Source organism: Aquarana catesbeiana, linkage group LG12 (genome assembly GCF_042186555.1).
Source record: "Aquarana catesbeiana isolate 2022-GZ linkage group LG12, ASM4218655v1, whole genome shotgun sequence".
In the NCBI taxonomy this organism is placed as follows: Eukaryota; Metazoa; Chordata; class Amphibia; order Anura; family Ranidae; genus Aquarana; species Aquarana catesbeiana.
Genome location: NC_133335.1, coordinates 20,890,113 through 20,914,645, shown reverse-complemented (window position 1 = coordinate 20,914,645; position 24,533 = coordinate 20,890,113). Strand labels below are relative to the sequence as shown.

At 43.4% G+C, this 24,533-nt stretch overlaps 1 protein-coding gene across 1 annotated transcript in view; it reads left to right on the top strand.

The window, feature by feature from the left end:
* The window catches only part of SDCBP2 (syndecan binding protein 2), a 48,446-nt gene that overhangs the window by 850 nt on the left and 23,063 nt on the right, over nt 1-24,533 (top strand). Inside the window, exons 2-3 of the mRNA XM_073607357.1 lie at nt 20,902-20,971; nt 22,833-22,923. Of these exons, the coding sequence (XP_073463458.1) occupies nt 20,921-20,971; nt 22,833-22,923 (142 nt within the window). The 5' untranslated portion in view covers nt 20,902-20,920. The remainder of the gene's footprint in view (nt 1-20,901; nt 20,972-22,832; nt 22,924-24,533) is intronic.

Genomic DNA, 24,533 nt, shown 5'->3' with positions numbered 1-24,533 from the left:
AGACGGAAAAAGAGTTGGAAATTTCATGAAAAGTGGTATCTGTGATCAATCTTTTCCTATTCTAACTCCTACCAGGAATTGTTGGGTTCCTCGGGTACAGAATATCTCTTGGGAAATCCCGACTCCCCCCCAGTTCTTTAAAGTGGTAGTAAACCCACTTTTTCATCTTTTACCTACAGGTAAGCCTGTAACAGGCCTTACCTGTGGGTACTGTAAATATCTCCTAAACATGCACTGTTTAGTAGATATTCGGAGTGCAAGCAGCTGGTGACGTCATCGGCACATGCGCTCTGAAAGTCCGGCATACCGTGCCAGACCTTCAGAGCATGTGCCGTAAAACAGCAGCTCCCGCACGGGAGTGACGTCACCGTGCCCCCGGCCACTCATGTAGCCGGAGGCCGCTAACCCGAAAGGAAGACCAGTTGAAGATGGTGTCTCTCAGCGGTCACAGAGCGATGCTGGAGGGCTTAGTTTTAAGGTAAATCTCTCATAATGTGCTAGTATGCATCACATTTATTTCTATAAGGGTCCTTTCACACTGGAGCGGTTTGCAGGCGCTATTGCGCTAATAATAGCGCCTGCAAACCGACCAGAAAGTGCCGCTCCTTTCATTCCAGTGTGAAAGCCCCGAGGGCTTTCACACTGGAGCGATGCGCAGGCAGGACGGTAAAAAAAGTCCTGCTAGCAGCATCTTCGGAGCGGTGAAGGAGCGGAGTGTATACTGCTCCTGCCCATTGAAATCAATGGGACGGCGCGGCTATACCGCCGGCAAAGCGCCTCTGAAGAGGCGCTTTGCGGTGGTTTTAACACTTTCTCGGCCGCTAGCAGGGGGGTAAAACCGCCCCGCTAGTGGCCGCATACCGATGGTAAAGCGCCACTTACAATAGCGGCGCTTTACCGCCGACAACGCCCTCGCCCCAGTGTGAAAGGACCCTCAATGTGGTTTACTTCCGCTTTAATGAGTGGAGGTCATAGCCCCAACCTGTTACTTCCCGTATCTTTTGCCTCTGGTTTTCCTCCCCCTGCGTACCCCTTCTATTCTCCCTCTTGACACCCAGCACACAGAAAGAAGAGCAGGGCAAAGCTGACCATACACAGCACTGTACAATCATTGTACAATCTGCTGTAGTACGAGGGTCCATCCTAAGCACGCCAACCCATTTATATCCAGTCCAGTAGGCATTTGAACTGTACATTAAGTTGGTAAAATGTGGCCAGCATAGAAAGCGTGAGGTTCAAGGAGTGGAATATCCAGTGCTGGACGAAAAGAATGGAAGAGACAACAGGGGATTGAACGTTGGAGATAGGAGGGAAATGCTGCCCAGACACGGGTCATTTATCTGCTCGTTATGTCTGAGGCGAGAAACCGGACGGCATGCGATTTTCGTGCCGCAATTGAAAGTGCCTGATCCAACATGCTGGACTTTATTTAGAAGAAACGAAACAAATGATGGCCTTATCGTATGCACCATTTTATTTTTTCGAACAAAAGGTCTAAGGCCCATGTCACATAGGAGATTCCATCCCTGGTTAGAGAGAGCAGATAACATATAGCAATGCTTCCACAGTATTGTACCCTCACCGTCAGGAACACTGCAGAATCTCACTCCCCAGGAAAGGACACCTCGCTCATCCAGTCTATGTGAGATCGAAAACTGTATTTCCCTGCCCTTTATAGTGATCCATGGTCCTAAATACCATTGCATGGATGACCTATGCATCCTAAGGACGATCTTTGGAATTCATCTTCATATCCTCTTTATAAACCTGTCTTGCGGTAGTGTAACGGAACTTGCGACCAATTCATGTAGGTGCCAGTAAGTTGTATATCAATCAGACTGCTACCATCATCTCTCCTGCCAAGTGGTGAAGTGTTACAGAAGTTCTTTGGAGAATTTGGGTCAGAAAAGCAAACGTATCAAATATCATTTCCAGAGGAACAAGTTATGTTTCAGAATTGTCTCATGACACAATTATTACGCGTTCAACAATACGGAGAGGTCTTATTTCCCTCCTTAGCCTTATCGATCCGGTGGTATTTCTTTATAGTTTTTTGTGGCAACAATAGTGCCGTACAGTGAAAGCGTCACAAATAAGAACTACTTGAAATTGTTGCAGACGTCGTTACTAAGAGTGAAAATGTCGCATGCATTTGGCACAGGGTTTCTGGCTACATCCACAATGTCAGAAATATTTCTTATAAGAATATAATAAATACAGTGGGGACGGAAAGTATTCAGACCCCCTTAAAATTTTCACTCTTTGTTATATTGCAGCCATTTGCTTAAATCATTTAAGTTCATTTTTTTTCCTCATTAATGTACACACAGCACCCCATATTGACAGAAAAACACAGAATTGTTGACATTTTTGCAGATTTATTAAAAAAAAACTGAAATATCACATGGTCCTAAGTATTCATACCCTTTGCTGTGACACTCATATATTTAACTCAGGTGCTGTCCATTTCTTCTGATCATCCTTGAGATGGTTCTACACTTTCATTTGAGTCCAGCTGTGTTGATTATACTGATTGGACTTGATTAGGAAAGCCACACACCTGTCTCTATAAGACCTTACAGCTCACAGTGCATGTCAGAGCAAATGAGAATCACGAGGTCAAAGGAACTGCCTGAAGAGCTCAGAGACAGAATTGTGGCAAGGCACAGATCTGGCCAAGGTTACAAAAAAAGTTCTGCTGCATTTAAGGTTCCTAAGAGCACAGTGGCCTCCATAATCCTTAAATGGAAGACGTTTGGGACCACCAGAACCCTTCCTAGAGCTGGCCATCCGGCCAAAGAAGAGCCTTGGTAAGAGATGTAAAGGAGAACCCAAAGATCACTGTGGCTGAGCTCCAGAGATGCAGTCGGGAGATGGGAGAAAGTTGTAGAAAGTCAACCATCACTGCAGCCCTCCACCAGTCGGGGCTTTATGGCAGAGTGGCCCGACGGAAGCCTCTCCTCAGTGCAAGACACATGAAAGCCCGCATGGAGTTTTCTAAAAAAAACACCTGAAGGACTCCAAGATGGTGAGAAATAAGATTCTCTGGTCTGATGATACCAAGATAGAACTTTTTGGCCTTAATTCTAAGCGGTATGTGTGGAGAAAACCAGGCACTGCTCATCACCTGTCCAATACAGTCCCAACAGTGAAGCATGGTGGTGGCAGCATCAAGCTGTGGGGGTGTTTTTCAGCTGCAAGGACAGGAGGACTGGTTGCAATCGAGGGAAAGATGAATGCGGCCAAGTACAGGGATATTCTGGATGAAAACCTTCTCCAGAGTGCTCAGGACCTCAGACTGGGCCGAAGTTTTACCTTCCAACAAGACAATGACCCTAAGCACACAGCTAAAATAACGAAGGAGTGGCTTCACAACAACTCCGTGACTGTTCTTGAATGGCCCAGCCAGAGCCCTGACTTAAACCAAATCGAGCATCTCTGGAGAGACCTAAAAATGGCTGTCCACCAACGTTTACCATCCAACCTGACAGAACTGGAGGGGATCTGCAAGGAGGAATGGCAGAGGATCCCCAAATCCAGGTGTGAAAAACTTGTTGCATCTTTCCCAAAAAGACTCATGGCTGCATTAGATCAAAAGGGGCTTCTACTAAATACTGAGCAAAGGGTCTGAATACTTAGGACCATGTGATATTTCAGTTTTTCTTTTTTAATAAATCTGCAAAAATGTAAACAATTCTGTGTTTTTCTGTCAATATGGGGTGCTGTGTGCACATTAATGAGGAAAAAAATGAACTTAAATGATTTTAGCAAATGGCTGCAATATAACAAAGAGTGAAAAATGTAAGGGGGTCTGAATACTTTCCGTCCCCACTGTATGTCTTATAATAATATAATAATAAGAAGAAATAATATCTTATTGTCCCTAATATGTTTAGCTGCCTCACTAATTGTCATAGGGATGCCAGATGTCAGAAATACACATGTGCAATTAGTTTTGTTCCGAATTCTTTTTTATAACGAATTTCGACAAATTCGTTAATTTGGAAGATTTCAGAATTAACTAAAACCCGTGCAACAAATTTTTCCGAACATTCAGAAATCTGAAAATTCGGAAATTCAGAATTTGAAAATCTGAAATAATAACTAACTAATAATAACTTAACTATTACTAACTATTCAATTATAGGTATTGGAATTTCGCAAATTTGGCTGTTAGTGAACGTAATGAATACAGATTTATCCGAAGTTACGAATTATCCGAAATAACGTATCTAAACAAATGGAACGTAGCGTATTAATAATAATAATAATAAATAATGATAAAAACTTTTTATTATTAATTCATTCCGTTCCATTTGTTTAGATGCAGCATTCATTATTTCGAATAATTCGTAACTTCGGATAAATTTGTATTTGTTCCGTTCACTAACAGCCAAATTTGAAAGGAAATTCCAATACATATAATTTAATAGTTAGTTATCATTAGTTAGTTATTCTTTCAAATTTTCCGATTTTCTTTCTTATTTTCCGACTTACAAATTTTTGAATTTACGGACTGCAATCATAACGAATGACCCAAAAAACGGAAAAAAAAAAAAAACAAAAACGAATGAAATGAAAACAAATGAATATTTCGGCAGTGCACATGTATAAGTGATTGTGCTGGGAACAGCCATCTCTGGCATTGTTTTTATTATTATTGAATTGCCTCAAAGGTACAACACAAATATTACACATTCAACAACATGGAAGAGATCTTATTTCCCTCCATTTTTCCTAATCAATATGGTGTAGTTCTTTATGAATTTGTGGCAAGGCCTCACAAATAAGAACTACTTGAAATTATTGCAGACGTCGGTACAAACAGTGAGAATGTCGCATGTCGCATTTGGCGCAGGGTTTCTGGCTACATCCACAATGTCAGAAATATGTCTTTATTATCTTATTGAATTGTCTCAAAGGTGCGACACAATTATTACAGGTTGGACAATATGGAAGAGATCTTATTTCCCTCCATCTTCCTTATCAATCCGGTGGTATTTCTTTATAAATTTGTGTCAACAATAATGCCGTACAGTGATAACAGAGAAAATGTTGCGTAAATTTGGCGCAGGGTTTCTGGCTACATAGGAAATAGTACAATAAGAAATATGTCTTTAAAATCTTATTGTCCCCAATAATGTCTAGCTGCCTCACTAATATTCATAGAGACGTCAGTTGTATTTGCGAAGTCGTATGACCAGTTTCGGTGTCTCCCTCGGGGGCCAGTGTCGGGTTCCTGGTTCTCCCAGTTCTTTCATACCTGTATATTATTCTTCGCTCCTCCTGGAAACTTCACACCCAGGACTTGCTGCTCCTCATACTGGAAGTTGTGATGCTTGTATTGCCTTTCCACTGATCTCACCTATCTGCTTCTCAAATTCTTTTTGTCTGCCATTGTCAGCTGTCCGTCTGGGGACAGTCCCTGGTTTTCAGTACTTGGTAAAGCTCAAACCTCCTCACTAGTCGGCTGCCTTCTTTCTTAGAGCTCATCCACAGGGAAACAGAACCCCGTACAGCGTGAAGAGCCATTTGCATCTCGAGCAATGTGGAGCTGCATGCAGACTAGTCAATGAGCGATTGAGCATTGAGCGATTGAGCATTCTTTTTTTTTTTTTAATTTTCTGGCCATACTCTGGAACAATTTCATTTGAAAACTTTTGTTTCAGGAAGGTTCTTTCAATTTTCAAACTGTTAGGCTGGGTTCACACTGATTCGAGATTGCCCGCATCCAATTCGTATGACAGGGGATTGTGACCGGCTTTCAATGGAGCCGATTCACACGGCTCCGGGGGCGTCCGTGGATAGGATTGCAGAAGAGTCCTGCGTGTCTTTGGCTCCGTTTCAGGTGCGAATTCAGGCAAAAATTCGGAACTGATTTGCACCTGAATTGGTGTACAGGGATCCCCTGCTGGGACATGTGGTCACATCAGTGTGAACCCAGCACACTTCAGCACAGGGACATGAAAATTTGAAGGAGTGGAATGGAAACCTGTTGGCCCCTTTCTACGTGAGCGCCTCCGTGCAGCGGATTCTGCTTGCTCAATGGGGGGGGGGGGGATCACTCCGCTGATCCTCGCTGAGCAGGCAGGTGACAGGTCTGTGTCCGCTCACTGTGCAGAGCAGAGATGGACACAGTCCTGCTCTCCTCTATGGGGAAATCAGATGGAAAAGGACCGCCTTGTCTGTTTCCATCTGATCCGCCAGACGGATGGAAAATAGCACCACCGTCCGTCTGTTTTTTGCGGGCAGGATCGGATAGCGCCGGATGTCAGCAGACATGTGTCAGCTGACATCTGCCGCTCCATAGAAGAGACTGCAAGGTCCGATCAGGTCTGCCTTAAAAAATTACAGGCGGACCTGATGGTGTGAACCAGTGTGAAAGGGCCCTTTCTCGAACAAATTTCCAACAGTGAATGTGGTTTTTGTTTAATAAATTACCTTTATTCTAAAATCAAATGTTAAAAAAGAGCAAATAACAACCTGGCTAGGAGCAGGTCCCACCCTTATCTTTTCCTATTATTCCCTCCTTTGAACCCACTACAGGCGGGCCCCGGGTTACAAACAAGGTTCTGTAGGTTTGTTCTTAAGTTGAATTTGCATGTAAGTTGGAACAGGTAAATTTTTTCTAACTCCAGGCAAAAATGTTTTTTTTTTTTTTTAAGTTTTGGATAGCATAGGGAAGGATTAACTGGCCATGCAGTGATGTGGGTTTGCTGGCGGGTCTGACAGGTATCACGAGGTGAGCAGCAAGATGTTTCTGGGGCCGGCGTGACGTCACGCTGCCTCCATTCTGAAGTATGATTTGTTTGTAAGTCGGATGTTACTTGGGTACTGCCTGTACTCGTTTTGCTGTTACTTTACTCCACCCTTTTCATTCATTCCCTATCCTACTCTTTGCCCCCCCCCCCCTTTTTTTTCGTAAATATGGGCCTGAACTTTGTCATGTGATGAGATGGTATCACTTGGTGAAATCACGAGGAACCGCCTTATCGTTGACGGATATAGTTGTCTACCCATGATGTCAATTGCTGTTTTTTATTATACCCCATGATGGGTGACTAGTTATAATACTGTTTATGTTTTGAACTGTACTTTTTCCTGCTATGTAGTAAAAAAAAAAATAATAATAATAATTCTTCCTATATAAAGAATGCATTAAAATAAAAGTACTTCCGAATGCCCTTTGTCAAGTCAACAGATGTACTGATGAGAATTTTACGACAAATGTTCTTAAATCTACCAATGTACGGCCAGCTTTATTGTCCTCAGGACAAAACACTACGTCTATCATATACAGCCATTCACATTTGTATCTCCTTTTAGCTGCCGGGCTTATACCAACCCAGAAACTCTGACTTACCTTTTTTTTTTTTTTTTTCATAGTCATCACTTCTTACACATAGGTTTGGGACTTTCCCTTGCTTGTTACTTCTTTCCGCATGCCATGAGGGATTCACCATTCTTTCAAGACTTTAAAGTCCTCAGGAATGCATTACTATCTGGCAAAAGTTCTTCACCTTCTATCTTCGCTTGTGTTGCCTCTCTTCCCCAGAACTTCTCTCCATATGTTGTCAGGAATTCACCCTGCCCTTTAAAGTGTATGTAACATCAAGAAGTGAAAGAAAATCCCTGCATAGTGAGGGTAATTCCCTTTGTAGGCAACGCTAACCAGAACATGTGTCCCAGTTGGAAGAGTTCTTTATTCCTGTACAACTTTGGATTCTTTATCACTTTTTATCTCAGTGACCATGTCAGAGGAAAAATCATGGGGAGTAGGGTAAGTATAATCCCAGGCGGTCTGTATGTGGGGGGGGGGGACAATTTTTTAAAGGCAACTTCACTAAAGGTGAAGTTGTCCTTTAACCTGCCTTGACCAGCTGTCTTTTCAAAAGAATGTAGTATATGATGTTATATTCTTGGGAATTCATAAAGAGTACCCAACGTGCCTCCACACAGCAAATACCAGTGTGGGGGCACATTGAGGCCATGGTTTACAAACAGACACTGCGTCTTTGGTGCAACTACCTACCTATAGCTGCACCTGTCAGACCCCTTGGTGGGTTGGACCTGATGGGGATTCACATACACTAGTTCCCGATCAAGTCTGCTCCCCTGGTGATTGACAGCACGTAGTGGGTTGATCCTTAGCCAATAGACTGCTATGGGCTACAGAATCTGCCCACCACCTACTGTCAATTACAAGGCAAGAGCAAACCTGATAGGGAACTAGTGTCTCAGCTTCCCCATTAGGCCCTGCCCACTGCAGCGTCACTCATTGCTAGAGGGAAGTCGGATGTTAAGCTGACAGCGTCCTTAACAACCAGTGACAGGGAAAGGGTGGTGGTGGCAAAATGAGTCTCTGCTGCAATGTGTACAGGGACAGGCACTCTGTCTATGTACACCAAGTTAGAGTTGGTCTTAATTACAGTGAGGGAAAAAAGTATTTGATCCCCTGCTGATTTTGTTTGCCCACTGACACTGAAATGATCAGTCTATAATTTTAACCACTTAAAGACTAGCCTCGTTTTGGATTTTAGGTGTTTCTAACAGGTTTTTTTTACTAGAAAATTACTTAGAACCCCCAAACAATATATATTGTTTTTTTTCTAACACCCTAGAGAATAAAATGGTGGTCATTGCAATACTTTTTTTTCACACCGTATTTGCGCAGCGGTCTTACAAGTTTTTTTTTTCTTAAAGGTGTTTATTTTGGATTTTTACAATGAAAATAATACAAAAACGATGAAATAATAAAAGAACCAATAATACAGACTGTTCTACATACATGTATGTCATAGGTATTTAGATCCATGAAGATATAGCAGGAATCATGAAGTAGTACAGCTGTATAAAACAACCAACCAGAACAAAGTCGCGTCATTCATACACACATCTGTCACCCACGACCCCCAGTAATACAGCATAATTCCAGCACTCCTTGTGGAATAAACTCTCATTAGAACGTATACAAATTTCCATCCACATTAAGATATATGTCAAGTAATGTTTGCTAAGAACACATCTCCTCGCCTCCTCACTGAGATAACTGCGAGGAGAGGACATCCCCCCAGAAGTCCTTTGAAACATCCAGCCATGGCTGCCAGATCTTGGTGAACTTCCTAGGGCATGCCCTACTCTTGTATATCAACTTAAATTTGGGGAGAGTCCCATGAACAATACGGAAGAAGGCTTGGGCTGAAGGGGGTTAAGTATCTTTCCAATGCAGTAAAATGGTCTTACGTGCATAAAACAATAAAATACGTATCAACATCCTAGCATGAGTGCGAGGAACACTATCATTTAGTACTCCCAGAAGTCCGACCTCTGGAGTTTGCGGCAGCGGTATATGTAGCTTACGGTTGAAAAAGGAAAAAACATCTTTCCAGAATGCTGCAAGTCCAGGACATGTCCAAAACATATGAAAGAAATCAGCAGCAATCCTTTTACATCTAGCGCATGCAATATCCTGACCCAGTCCCATAGTAACCAGCCTAGCGGGTGTATAATGTAAGTGATGTATAAACTTAAATTGTATCAGGACATTAGCCGTACTGATGATATCCTGAAAGCATACTTCCACTGCCTCCTCCCAGTCCTCTTCAGAAAGCTCAGGCATAATCCTTTGCCATTTACATTGAGAGTTCTGAAAAGGATCCGCGCCCATCACCTGAAGGCGCCCATAGAAGGTCGTCACAAGTTTGTTTATCTCTGGAAATGACAGAAGGTCCTCCATGGAGGATTCCTTGAGCCCTATGGTCAATGAGCCAAATTGTGTCTTGAGGGCATGTCGCAATAAAAGGTATTTGAAGAAGAATTTGTTTGCAATGCCATATTTAAATCGAATGGATTCAAAGGGCAGTAATATATTGTCCTCAAAAATATGAGAGAGGTGTGTGATCCCAAAACGGGGCCCACCACGCCGAATCTGGATGACCATAGAGCTCAGGAATATTCGGGTTCCGCCACAGAGGAGTCTGTGGCGAAATTTCGACTTGGGATTGTGACAGTATCTTTCCCCCCTCCCTCCAGGCCATAAAGCAAACCTCAGCGGGAGAAAATCTGGAACCACCCGTTTTTTTTTACCTATGTAGTTCGTCCTTCAAGGAGGTAGGGGATGCAAATAAAGATAATAGAAAAGCCATGGACGGTTTTTGGGGATCAGAGTGCAACCAATCATGGATATAAGTGAGCTGGGAAGCGAGAAAATAATTCCTTAAATTTGGGCAAGCCAATCCGCCTACAGGCTTGGCTGCTTGTAATGATGATTTGGCTATACGAGGTTGGCTACCGTTCCAAATGAAAGTAAACAGGGCAGAGTCAAGTTTTGCAAATAATTTTTTGGTAAGGAAAACCGGGGAGGCCCTAAAGCTATAGAGAAATTTTGGTAGAAAGATCATTTTAAATATGTTTATGCGACCAAATAAATTAAGGGGCAATGACGACCAGTTACGGAATTTCTCCGTCATCTGTTGGACTATAGGGGTGACATTAAGTTCCTCGTACCCAGAAAGTTCAGTATGTATCTGGATACCAAGGTACTTAAGGGAGGGCGCCAGTTGAATGCATGACCTCTGTAGATAGTTGTAAGGGGAAGGGGGATCGGGTCTTACAAGTTTTTGGAAAAAATTCACTTTTTTGAATAAAAAAAATAAGACAACAGTAAAGTTAGCCCAATTTTTTTTTATATTGTGAAAGATAATATTACACCGAGTAAATTGATACCCAACATGTCACGCTTCAAAATTGCGCCCGCTTGTGGAATGGCGTCAAACTTTTACCCTCGAAAATCTCCATAGGCGAGGTTTCAAAAATTTTACAGGTTGCATGTTTTGCGTTACATAGGAGGTCTAGGGCTAGAATTATTGCTCTCGCTCTAACGATCCAGGCGATACCTCACATGTGTGGTTTGACCACCGTTTTCATATGCGGGCGCTACCCACGTATGCGTTCGCTTCTGCGCGCGAGCTCGTCGGGAAGGGGCGTTTTAAAAAAAAAAAAATTCTATTTTTCTTATTTATTTTACATGATTTTATTTATTTTTACACTGTTGTAAAAAAAAAAAAATTGTGTCACTTTTATTCCTATTACAAGTAATGTAAACATCCCTTGTAATAGAAAAAAAAAATACATGACAGGTCCTCTTAAATATGACATCTGGGGTCAAAATGACCTCAGGTCTCATATTTACACTAAAATGCAATAAAAAAAAAAAAGTCATTTAAAAAAATGACATTGAAAAAATTGTGCCTTTATGAGGTATGGGCGGAAGTGACGTTTTTGATGTCGCTTCCACCCTGCAGTGTCATGGAGACATGTGGGCGCCATCTTCCCCTCACTCAATTCCAGGCACAACAAGGGGACAGATGCGATCGCCTCCGCTGCTACCGACGGCTCCGGTAAGCGGCGGAGGGCACCGGATCGCGGCGGGAGGGGGGGCCCCTCTCCCGCAACCGATAAAAGTGATCTCGTGGCGAATCCGCCGCAGAAACCACTTTTATCTTGTAGCCGACTGCCGCACGAAAACGGGGATACCAGGGTTATGGCAGCTAGCTGCTGGCATAACAACGATATCCCCCGCCAAACTTTGGACGTACATCGGCTTGCGGCGGTCGGCAAGTGGTTAATGGTCGGTTTATTTTAACAGTGAGAGACAAAATAACAATAAAAATATCCAGAAAAACGCATTTCCAAAAAGTTATAAATTGATTTGCATTTTAATGAGTAAAATAAGTATTTGACCCCTTCTCAAAACATGACAGTACTTGGTGGCAAAACTCTTGTTGGCAATCGCAGAGGTCAGACGTTTCTTGTAGTTGACCACCAGGTTTGCACACATCTCAGGAGGGATTTTGTCCCACTCCTCTTTGCAGATCCTCTCCAAGTCATTAAGGTTTTGACCCTGACATTTGGTAACTCGAACCACCGGCTCTCTTCGCATATTTTTTTGGGGATTAAGGTCTGGAGACTGGCTAGGCTACTCCAGGACCTTAATGTGCTTCTTCTTGAGCCACTCCTTTGTTGCCTTGGCCGTGTGTTTTGGGTCATTGTCATGCTGGAATACCCATCCACGACCCATTTTCAATGCCCTGGCTGAGGGAAGGAGGTTCTCATCCAAGATTTGATGGTACATGGCCCCGTCCATCGTCTCTTTGATGCGGTGAAGTTGTCCTGTCCCCTTAGCAGAAAAACACCCCCCAAGCATAATGTTTCTACCTCCATGTTTGACAGTGGTGATGGTGTTCTTGGGGTCATAGGCAGTATTCCTCCTCCTCCAAACACATTGAGTTGATGCCAAAGAGCTTGATTTTGGTCTCATCTGACCACAACACTTTCATCCAGTTCTCCGAATCATTCAGATGTTCATTAGAAAATTTCAGACGGACCCGTACATGTGCGTTCTTGAGCAGGGGGACCTTGCGGGCACTGCAGGATTTCAGTCCTTCATGCCATTGTGTGTTACCAATTGTTTTCTTGGTGACGATGGTCCCAGCTGCCTTGAGATCATTGACAAGATTCTCCCGTGTAGTTCTGGGCTGATTCCTCACCGTTCTCATGATCATTGAAACTCCACGAGGTGAGATCTTACATGGAGCCCCAGACTGAGGGAGACTGACCATTATTTTGTGTTCCCTCCATTTGCAAATAATCGCACCAACTGTTGTCACCCTCTCACCAAGCTGCTTGGCGATGGTCTTGTAGCCCATTCCAGCCTTGTGTAGGTCTACAATCTTGTCCCTGACATCCTTGGACAGCTCTTTGGTCTTGGCCATGGAGGAGAGATTAGAATCTGATTGTTTCTGTGGACAGGCGTCTTTTATACAGGTAACAAGCTGAGATTAGGAGCACTCCTTTTAAGAGAGTGCTCCTAATCTCAGCTCGTTACCTGTATAGAAGACACCTGGCAGTCAGAAATCTTGCTGACTGATAGGCAATCAAATACTTATTTCACTCATTAAAATGCAAATCAATTTATAACTTTTTTAAAATGCATTTTTCTGGATATTTTAGTTGTTATTCTGTCTCTCACTGGTAAAATAAACCAACCATTAAAATTATAGACTGATCATTTCTTTGTCAGCGGGCAAACCGTACAAAATCAGCAGAGGATCAAATACTTTTTTTCCCTCCACTGTACCTCCTGTTTGATTATCTGCGAACTGGAGGTAATTATTTTTGAATTTTGTGCACCAAAGCACCGCTTTGTAAAATTATTAAGAACTACCCAAATCTTCTCCACGTGTGAGTATAATTAGTAAAGCGGGCAAAAGAGATTTTTGAAGGTCATTTTAAAGGGCCATAGCACCAGAAATCTGTCGGTAGTGCTTTATTGGGTTCCCCACTTTGTCTCCTGTCTAAATTGGCCCTAGTATAATTGTTTACGTGTGTGAGATGTTCACCTATTGCCGCCTACACACGATCGGGATTTTGGTCGGAAAATGATATGATGGCTTTTCCAAAGGGATTCCGCTTAAGCTTGCATTGCATACACAACGGTCACACAAAAGTTCGCTGAACTTTCCACCGTCAAGAACGCGGTGACGTACAACACTACGACGAGCCGAGAAAATGAAGTTCAATGCTTCTGAGCATGCGTCAAATTGTTTCCGAGCATGCGTAGGAATTTTGCACATCGGAATTGCTACAGACTATTGCATTTTCGGATAGGAACTTTTTCCGACCCAAAAATTGAGAACTTGCTCCCAATCTTTTGCTGGCTGGAATTCGGCCAGCAAAAGTCCGATGGAGCATACACACGGTCGCATTTTCCGACCAAAAGCTCTCATCGGTCTTTTGCTGGCCGATTTTCCGATCGTGTGTACGCGGCATTAGGCCGTAAGCTCCTTGAGTTCAGAGACTAATGTGAAATGTACAATACGTAAAGTGCGGCGTAAATTGTCAGCGCTGTATAAATATCTGTAATAAATTAAGAAAATATCCTGATTTAAAGACATCTCTCTCTGTACACAGACCTTTTCTTGTTTCCTCCCATTACTACACTACAACAACATAACATCTGTTGCCAAATCACTTTTACCCCTAAAATCGTTCCCTTTTCTCTTTAGATTGTAAGCTCCTTTGCACATTGTTTTAATGTTTCCTGTTCTTGCTGTTATGAAGTGATTTCTATAATATGGCCACCTTGTCATAGATGTGAGAACTCACCAATAGTAGATATAAAAATTTACACTCTAGGTTAAAACGCCCTCAATCAGGTAAGATGAGATGGGGGGGGGGGGCTGTTGGGTCTGGAAGGTGTAATGCAGTGGTTGTCAACCTACAAAGCAAAGGGGGCCTCAAATGTGGCCCCTAATGTCTTCAAAGGGTCGCATAGGGTTGCCACCTTTTTCTCCAAGTCAAACCCGAACACTTTAGTGGCATTTCTAATCATATGAAGTTAATAACAAGAGTCCCCCTTTACATCAGAGTCCACAGAGTTCCCCTTTTACATCTGAACTCGCAGAGTTCCCTTTCACTGTAAGGGGGGACTCTGCAGACTCTGATGTAAGGGAGAACACTGGGGACTCTGACCTAAGGGATGCTCTGGGAACCCTGATTTAAGGGGGAACATTGAGAACTCTGATGTACGGAGAGGACTCTGATTGAAGGGGGAACTCTGATGTAAGGGGTGCTCTGAGAACCCTGATTTGCCTTAGTGTACTTACTCAGAGGCAGGAGAGAGAAGGGGGAGACTTCAGTTACAGACAGGGATGGATGGTGAGCTCACTCACCCCTTGGGAGTCAGCACCTCTCATCCAGGTGTATCTGAGGCTACTGGACATCAAATTTCCAGCCCCCCACTTTCCTTTTCTAAAGAGTGTGGGCAGACACAGAGGGGTAGGGCTGGAAGAAGAGGTGCAGATCGAGCCCTCTCTCCTCTCCCATCTGTGTGTGTGTGGGGGGGATTGTTAGTTGTGGCTTTGGGCAGCATGAAAGGGAGAGTAACAGACACTCTCAGCTTAGACAACTGCAGCCAGCAACCCTACTGGGAAGCCATAGTCCAGTCTGAATAATGTGTCCAGGTTTCAGGCAGTCTGAAACCCGGACACATAATTCCAAACCCGAACTGTCCAGGTGAATCCCGGACAGGTGGCAACCCTAGGGTCGCATATAATATTTATTACCTGTATTGCTACATAGAAAATGGTTCTAAGACTGGCCATACATTATACAATTTCCTTGTACAATTTTCCTTTAGATTTACCAAACCCATAGAATATGAGGTCACACCTAAACACTTTCATATTGTATGCAATCAGGCAGGCCCTTGCACTACATGGTTGAAGGTAAATCTAAAGACTTAACATTATTAAGTCACCGGGACCTGATGGCTTGCACCCGAGGGTTATTTGGGAACTCAAGTAATTGCCAGACCATTATTCCTAATTTTTACTGACAGTCTACTGACTGGAATGATACCAACTGATTGGAGAAAAGTAGCACCAATATTTAAAAAGGGCCAAAATACATCCCTGGGAATTACAGACCAGTTAGCCTAACATCAATAGTATGCAAGCTCTTGGAGAGGATGATAAGGGACTATATACAAGATTTTAGCTCTCTTTCTCCTCATTGGAGAGGAAGCCACTGCTGTCAATCACAGCCAGTGAGGAGAGGGTGGGGCAGAGTTGTGCTCTTTGTGTCTATAGACACACACAGCCGGCTTGGGAGCGAGCACGCACAAGTGCCCCCCCATAGAAAATGGCTTGCTATGGAGGGGGCTCAACAGGTGGGAGGAGCCAGGATCGCCAGTGGGGGATCCGATTAGAGGAGGATCGGGGCTGCTCTGTGCAAAACCATTGCACACAGCAGGTAAGTATAACATGTTTCTTATTTTTAAAAAAAAATACATTTTAATTATCAATTTAAGTCATGCTATAGGAGGCTCGTGTTTCATGAGACCGCTGGACTTTCATACAATTCAGGGATACTTTATAAATCAGTACTCCTTCTACTGACTGCTGGGGCGCAAGGGCCACAGCTGAAACACCAAAGGGCCACATGTGGCCCTGGAGCCCCAGGTTGGGCAGCAGGGGTGTAAAGTTTACCTAGAGGGCTCATAAGAGATAGTTTAACCGAGAAATGTCTCCAGTTTAGAAGGAAATACTTTTGATTCTTTGCTCCCATAACACAGCAGCACAGTGTTCTCCTTCTCTATCATGCTAATAGTTTCCAGTGAATGGCAGAATGTTATTTATAACACACCTCATTCTGTCACGGAACAACTTGCACTCGGAAAGAATAATGACAGAACGTCAATATTGACCGTGTCACAGGTCCGCGCCCAGCACAGTCATTGTGTAATAGGCACTGAGCTGGTCAGCCATTTTGTGATTCAGCAGCAGCCATGTTGGAGAGCTCCAGTCAAATGATTACTCTGAAACCTCCTCTTTGAAGAACTTGTTTGGTGAAAACTTGCCAGCAGCCAACAGCGGAATTTATTCCGGAATTTCCTGAAACCTAAGCTTGTCCTGTGCAAGTAGGCTTGGATCCCTGCCACAGGCGCTTGTTCTCAGGAAGCCAGAGCTGTGCAGAAAAGGTAACAACACAGATACAGTCCTTTACTTCTGACAGAGACAATATCCCTATTCTCCATAAATCACCCATATACAGACACTACTCAAAGCGCTTGTATACCCCGCTCTCACATTTTTACCTACAGGTAAACCTATAATAAAGCCTATAATAAGGCTTACCTGTAGGTAAAATGATTGTCTCCTAAACCTGTACAGTGTCGGAGATATTCACCTTGCATGCAGCCGCTGACGTTAGTGGCGCATGAGCTCTGAAGGTCCGGCGGATGCTGCTGGAAAATCAGAGCTCCTTGCCGGAAAGAGGACTCCTGCGGGCATGCGCGGGAGTGACGTCGCGGCTCCGGTTACTCACAGCGCCAGAGCCGCGAACCCAGAAGAAACGCAGAGGGAACATGTCGGCTCCCTCAGCGATGACAGGCTGCACTGATGGGCACTGATAGATGGCACTTATGAGGCGGCACTGATGAGGCTACAATGATAGATGGGCACTGATAGGCTGCACTAATGGGCACTGATAGGTGACACTGCTCTGATGAGGCGGCACTGATGAGGAGGCACAGGTAGGCACTGATGAGGCTACAATGATAGGTGGCACTGATGAGGCGGCACTGGTAGGCACTGATGAAGCTACAATGATAGGTGGCACTGATGAGGCTGCTCTGATGAGGTGGCACTGATGAGGCTACAATGATAGGTGACTCTGATAGGTGGCACTGACGATAAAATTCATGATAAAATTAAAAAAATAAGTTTAAGCTTCATATTCACTTTAACCAGTTGTGGACGCTGAGCATGCTACACAGGCACAAAAAACACTTAATTGAAGAACGTAGTATGCCCTGTGCTTCTGCAGCAGCTGCTCTCAATTGTCTGCTATTCACACTGTTCAGATGCCAAATAGAGAGATAGAAAGTAACTTTGTTTATAAAAACTGTTTGAGCAAGAGATCTATACATTGTTTATAAACATTGCTCAGGCAGGAGATAGAGATACAAAGTGTCATTGGTTAGAAACATTGTTCGCACAGGAGGTTAAGTGATACAAAGTATCATTGTTTAAACATTGTTCATATAGAGCAGGGATATGCAATTAGCGAACCTCCAGCTGTTGTAAAACTACAAGTCCCATCATGCCTCTGCCTCTGGGCGTCATGCTTGTGGCTGTCAGAGTCTTGCTATGCCTCATGGGACTTGTAGTTCTGCAACAGCCGGAGGTCCACTAATTGCATATCCCTGATGTAGAGTAACATTATTTATAAACATTGATAAGACAGGAGGTAGAGAGATACAAAATAACATTGCTCAGAAAGGAGATAGAGAGATACAAAGTAACATTGTGATTAAACCTCGCTCAGACAGGAGATTGAGATGCAGAGAAACATTGTTTATAAACATTGTTCTGACAAGAGGTACTCATGGTATTCATGGTTCCAGCCGGTGGTCACTTCAGCACTCACTTATATGCACAGCCATTTCTACAGGAACATGTGTGTAAGGGAATAGTGTCTTGGAACTTCTCCACTCATAAACATAAAAGTGAATTCTTGTTAGGTGAATGTTGATTTGTGGAGGGGGGGAGGGGTGAGTGAATGTTGATTTGTGGGGGCGGGGGTGAGTGAATGTTGATTTGTGGGGGGGGGGTGAATGTTGATTTGTGTGTGTTTGGGGGGGGGGGGGTGAGTGAATGTTGATGTTTATGCTGAAACTGGTTATATTATGATTGCTTGTGTAGGAAACCCCCCACCCTCTTCCCCGGGTAAAGGGGCACTATAGACTTTGTGATGTTTCCTATATATACATATCAACCTAAAGTGAACCAAATTCTTCCACCATTTATTGCAAAGTACCAAGCTGGCTTCATAAGAGTCTTCATTTTGGCAGCAAATTTCAATTTAGTTTTGGTCTTAGTCTCTTGACTAAAATGGCATTTTAGTTTTTAGTCCAATTTTAGTCTTCTGCAATTGTTTTAGTCGTATTTAGTCGACTAAATCTCCAGTACATTTTAGTTGATTAAAACTCATTTTAGTCATCCAAAATCTAACGGGTGTAGTTACATTGTAATGCATTATTTAAGCATTTCTCTACAATTTCCAAACTCATTATAGACCGCTGGAGTGAAAAATCGAATTATGTTATTATTTATGGTATTAAGGTTTGAACAGGCACTACAGACCAGTGTTCATTTTGATGTCAAATTTCAATTTTGTTTTAGTCTTACTCTTTTTGACTAAAATGCCATTTTAATTTTAGTTGTATTTTAGTCATCTCAATTGTTTTAGTAGTATTTTTTTCATCTCAATTGTTTTAGTTTTAGTCGTATTTTAGTTGACTAAAATAGTATTAATTTAGGCGACGAAAATGTTTTAGTCTATGAAATGAACACTGCTTTATAGCCCTCCATCAGGGATACCTATTTCCCCACCATTCAGTTTGCACACGGAATAGACTCAGTACATGATCAGTTTTGTGTAAATATTCTTATCGGTGTGTTACTGTATCATACAACGTGTTTCTATGGATTTTCATTACATATAAACATGGGTGAAGCTCTCTCATCCTCTGAGCTCACATTCAGACTCTCTGCCGTCATGATTGGTAGTCAGAGACCATGTGACCATCCTACCTAGGATAACAGATGGGGTGCAGCCCATTAGTCATGGCAGGGAAGAGAAGCTTTTGTTTACTCATTCTAATAATATTATTGGCTAATACTGACCTGCTGAGTCATGTGATCTGTGACTCTTACCGTCCAACTTTAAAGCTGAACTCCGGGAGGAGCAAATATTATGTAAACACAGGAGTCATATGTAATCTTTATTAAATATTGGTGTGTCCCAACAAACACACCTTATGTTGTTCCTCTCTCTTGACGAGAATTATGCAACATTCAATACTGCTGGGCCCCCCAAATGCAATATAAAAGGCTATATCATCAAGGACTTTATAACTGAATTAGTACATGATGTTTTTGGTCAATGTTTACATGAATATGTTATCTGAAACTGTTTACAATACCCCTTGATGACTTGTGTAAGTCATCCTGCTAATGTTTGGAAGTCTCTTATTCTAATTTGTGTACGCACGTTTTATGCTTGGAAAACTAATAAGAATATTGAAATCGAAATCTCGGTATGCTCTGTGTATTTCTTCCAGATTGGTGCAGAAATTTGGTGTGAAAACGTTGTCTTCCTGTGATAAAGACCGCTCACTGCTGCTCGCTCTCCTTGTGCAGGGTGACTGGTCTTGTCTCCACCCCCCTCTTGTAGCTTTGTGCAGACAGCCTGTAGTGGGCAGAGCCTTCTGTGCCCCTCCCACAGCTCTGCTCGCTCTCCTTGTGCAGGGTGACTGGTCTTGTCTCTGCCCCTCCTGTAGTTTTCTGTAGTGGGTGGAGTCTGCTGGGCCCCTCCCACAGCTCTGCTTTCTCTCCTTGTGCAGGGTGATTGGTCATGTCTCCGCTCCCCCTGTAGTTTTCTGTAGTGGGTGGAGTCTGCTGGGCCCCTCCCACAGCTCTGCTTTCTCTCCTTGTGCAGGGTGATTGGTCATGTCTCCGCTCCCCCTATAGTTTTCTGTAGTGGGTGGAGACTGCTAAGCCCCTCCCACTGCTCTGCTTTCTCTCCTTATGCAGCGTCACTGGTCTGGTCCCGCCCTCCTGTAGTGGGTGGAGTCTGCTGGGCCCCTCCCACAGCTCTGCTTTCTCTCCTTGTGCAGGGTGACTGGTCTTGTCTCTGCCCCTCCTGTAGTTTTCTGTAGTGGGTGGAGTCTGCTGGGCCCCTCCCACAGCTCTGCTTTCTCTCCTTGTGCAGGGTGATTGGTCATGTCTCCGCTCCCCCTATAGTTTTCTGTAGTGGGTGGAGACTGCTAAGCCCCTCCCACTGCTCTGCTTTCTCTCCTTATGCAGCGTGACTGGTCTGGTCCCGCCCTCCTGTAGTGGGTGGAGTCTGCTGGGCTCCTCCCACAGCTCTGCTTTCTCTCCTTGTGCAGGGTGACTGGTCTTGTCTCTGCCACTCCTGTAGTTTTCTCTAGTGGATGGGGCCTGGTGGGCCCCTCCCACATCTCTGCTCTCTGCACAGGTTATGTGCAATATAGTAATGATGTCACACGGTAATATCTGTGTTTTGCAAAGGCATTTGGTGGATTTACTGTATATCCTTTGTGATTATTAAGGAATAATATTTACATGAAAGTTTTTGTGCCCGGCTTTAACATAAAGGTTCATTTCTTAACGATGGATTTACTGAAGCAGCAGTTTGGGTGTGTATAAAAAAGTGCAATTACCTAAAGATCTTTTACAATAGAAAGTAAAATATGTGTTTAGTACATCCGCACTCCTAACCAACGCTGGGGTTTTTTTTTTTTTTTTCTTGTAGACTCTGAACTTCCGTAACAATGTCTCTGTACCCATCACTAGAGGATCTGAAAGTGGACAGGGCCATGCAGGTAAGTCACATTTCCTCTGCTCACAGAATGGAAGATTTCTCTGACTGTACACATGGTGGTTAGTTCACATACATATATTTAAGAATAGTATTTCTTAGGCAGGCCAAATATGCAATTTTATTTCCATCATCCACGGGTTTAATTTTTTGCCACTTATCAACCTGTAAAGGTGAACTAACACTTTAAACTATGAACCATTCCCACTCTCCTATTCTCAATGGGAGGAGGAGTTCTGTAGTCCACAAGGGAGCACTGAGAACAATGTAACTGATACCAGCACAGACACTCAGCTGACAAGATTTCTGCAAGGATCAACATGTGTTTTTTGCCACTTATCAAACTGATATAACAAAACACTCTCAATGGTGTATTTAACAGACCAGAGGAGATCAAATAAGAGATCATTGTTCGGGTTTACATACATTTTTAACACCTGGGGGAAAAAGAAAAATAACCCCTTGCAGGGGAGGGTAACTCCCCCCACTCTACAAGGGTTAAAGTGGTTGTAAACCCTTACTGACCACTTTGACCAACCGGTAAGCCTAGATTAAGGCTTACTTGTAGGTCCAAGAGATATCTCCTAAACCTACATGGTTTAGGAGATATTTGCAAAAAGACAGGCACCGCTCGTAGACAGCGGCGCGCAGGCGCACTGAGCATGCCGCTGCTAACGGCAATATGCCGTTAGTGGCGGCTCCCGTGCGCATGCGCGGCAGTGACATCGCGGCTCCGGCCAATCACAGAGAAGGAGCCACAATACCCACAAAGAAGTTGGACGCTCCGTAGCAGAGGGGACATCGGTGACATCGCAGGCTCCTGTGTCAGGTAAGTGACACACAATGGGCTATTATGCGATACACAGTAGCCCATTATGCTTTACCTTTGCAGGGAAACAAAGAGGAAGTAAAACCCATCAGGGTTTACTTCCTCTTTAAATGCGTGTTCATGCCTAGGGTACAAGTAGAAATGACTCTTATTTACCTCACCCCTCGCTCGGCTGGCTCCCTCTAGGCCAGTGATTGCGAACCTTGGCACCCCAGATGTTTTGGTACTACATTTCCCATGATGCTCATGCACTCTGCAGTGTAGTTGAGCATCATGGGAAATGTAGTTCCAAAACATCTGGGGTGCCAGAGTTTGCCATCACTGCCCTAGGCTCTATGATCTGCCTCTGCAGCTTCTTTTCTAAAGCTCTCCGGCAGTCACGTGCACTCTGAGGTCATCAAGTACAATGCAGTACCTATACTCTTGCATTGTACCTGAGGATCTGCTCACAAACCTGAGCACCAGCAAGAAGGGGTTAGCACTGTCTGCCAGGTAGCAATAGAATGAGGTAAGCAAAAGTCTTTGTTACTGATACCCCAGGCATAAATGGGCATGTAATCCTTGAAATGAAGGGGGGGGCCAAACTGTTTTCACGGAGTTCTCCTTTAACCTCCTTGTGTGAATGGACACAAACGCCCTGAAATGTAGCAGCACTCCTCCAGCAGTGATTGTTGATGCTGGATGATGTTATTACACGTTTTGTGGCTTTGTGGTTTTGTTTGCACAAGGAAACATTTGCACATCTTTTGTGGTGAGACATTATTATCATCATGTAGTATTGTTCCCCCACGTGTCACCCTCTTTTCATGTCAGTGGCATTCGCGCCACGTGAACCCTAAACACCTCAGCATACCAATCTGGGATTTTATCTCACATGAAATAACAAATCCCTGATTAATGATTCACGGAAACCACAGAGATGATGCACCCAAAATATGAGCAGAGCAGGAAGTATCATCGTCTTGTGGTTACAATGAAATAATGATGTCGCCTTGTCACAAATTTATTACATTCATTATGATCTTCCTCCTTCCAGGCCCAGGCTCAGTCCACGCAAGCGATTTCCCGACCACCAATTGCTATCATGCAAGCGCCAGCTCCATCGTTTGCTCCTCAATCCGCCCCAGGTAAGTGATCGGTTCTAATGTGGATGGAATAGGAAACGTATCCTGATTTTCTGGTAAACTGCTCCCTCTAGTGGAGGAGCGGTGTACATATCTTAGGACTTCAAATTAAAGGGTATCAATACTGATGTCTCTGATACTTGTTTGCATTGCAATGCAGACAAAAGGCCTAGTCAACGTGTCCTGATATGTATTTTACTGCCGAATTCCTTGACAATAAAAGAATTTTAAGAAATAAATAAAGACTAAAGCTGGCCATACACCTATAGATTATCTGCAGATTTTCTATGGTTAGATGGAAAAAGTGGGAGATTCCTCCATCCACACAGTTTAGCGAACATGGAGAAATCTGTTGCATTTTTTCCATCTAACCAAAGAAAATCTGCAGATAATCTATAGGTGTATGGCCAGCTTTAGGCTGGGTTCACACCATTGCATACTAGAATTGTATGCGGGATCCCTGCATCCTATTCGCAATAGCATGAGATATTGACCGTCTCTCTATGGAGCCAGTTCACATATCTACGCAGCAGGTCCGGTGCGTTTTGCAGGAAAAACGCTGTGCATCTTTTGGTCCGTTTCAGCTCCGAATTCAGCCCAAAATTCGGGCTGAGATCGGACCTGAAACACTGAACCGGACCCCATGTGCGGGTCATATGTGAACCGAGACTTAAGCCCCATACACACTATCAGATTTGCTGCTGATTTTTGTCTTCAGATTTACCAAAACCATATAATATGAGGTCAAACCTTAGGCTTTCAATTGGTATGCAATCAGGCAGGCCCTTGCACTACATGGTTTTGGTAAATCTGAAGACAAAAGTCAGCAGAAAATCTGATGGGGCTTTAAGTCTTCCACATGTTTTGCTACTCCTAAAAACTGAAACCCTTCTGGACCAAAGTCAGAGAAATCTCTCAGGAATTCACTGTCTTTGCTATTCTGGAATCCGATCCGATTATTACACTATTTCACCATTCTCATAAAAAACATACAAGAAATCTGTCGTTTTCCACCTTTTTAATACAGCTAAATGCCACTGCATTGGAAGGATACCGCTCCTCCCACCATACCCTTATGGCTTCTAAGGGGGAAGGACAAAAGGGGAATGGAAGATCCGGTTCTATCCTCCAAAAAAAAATAAAAAATACAGGATACATACAGATTAATTTGGTTTTACTGGATTGACTTCATGTTTTTGGAGGAGAGCCAAGCCTTCATGTTTGGTGATATTGAGACAGTGCATGGGATCCAGACTCTGCCCTCAGGGGTAGCGCTTGCCCCTAAACCCCTCCCCTCTATTTAATGTGCATCTTTCCCACCCACTCTTGCCCTTGTTTGCTTCTTTTTTTTTTTCTTTTTTTTAAGATTTTACCTATGACGTTTGGAAAAGAGGACCTGTTAGATCTGTAACTGAACATGGAAATTTTGATAAATCACATAAATCTTATAAATGTTTATGTGATTAGTCCCTCAATAAAACTATGCATACAGGGCCTTCATTCTAAATGCCCATAGAGGTATGATGACAGAATAATGAGCATTCATTAGAATGAACACATATGCTCCCATAATGTCCAAACACTTCAAACCAGATGATTGTTTCCTTAAGCTC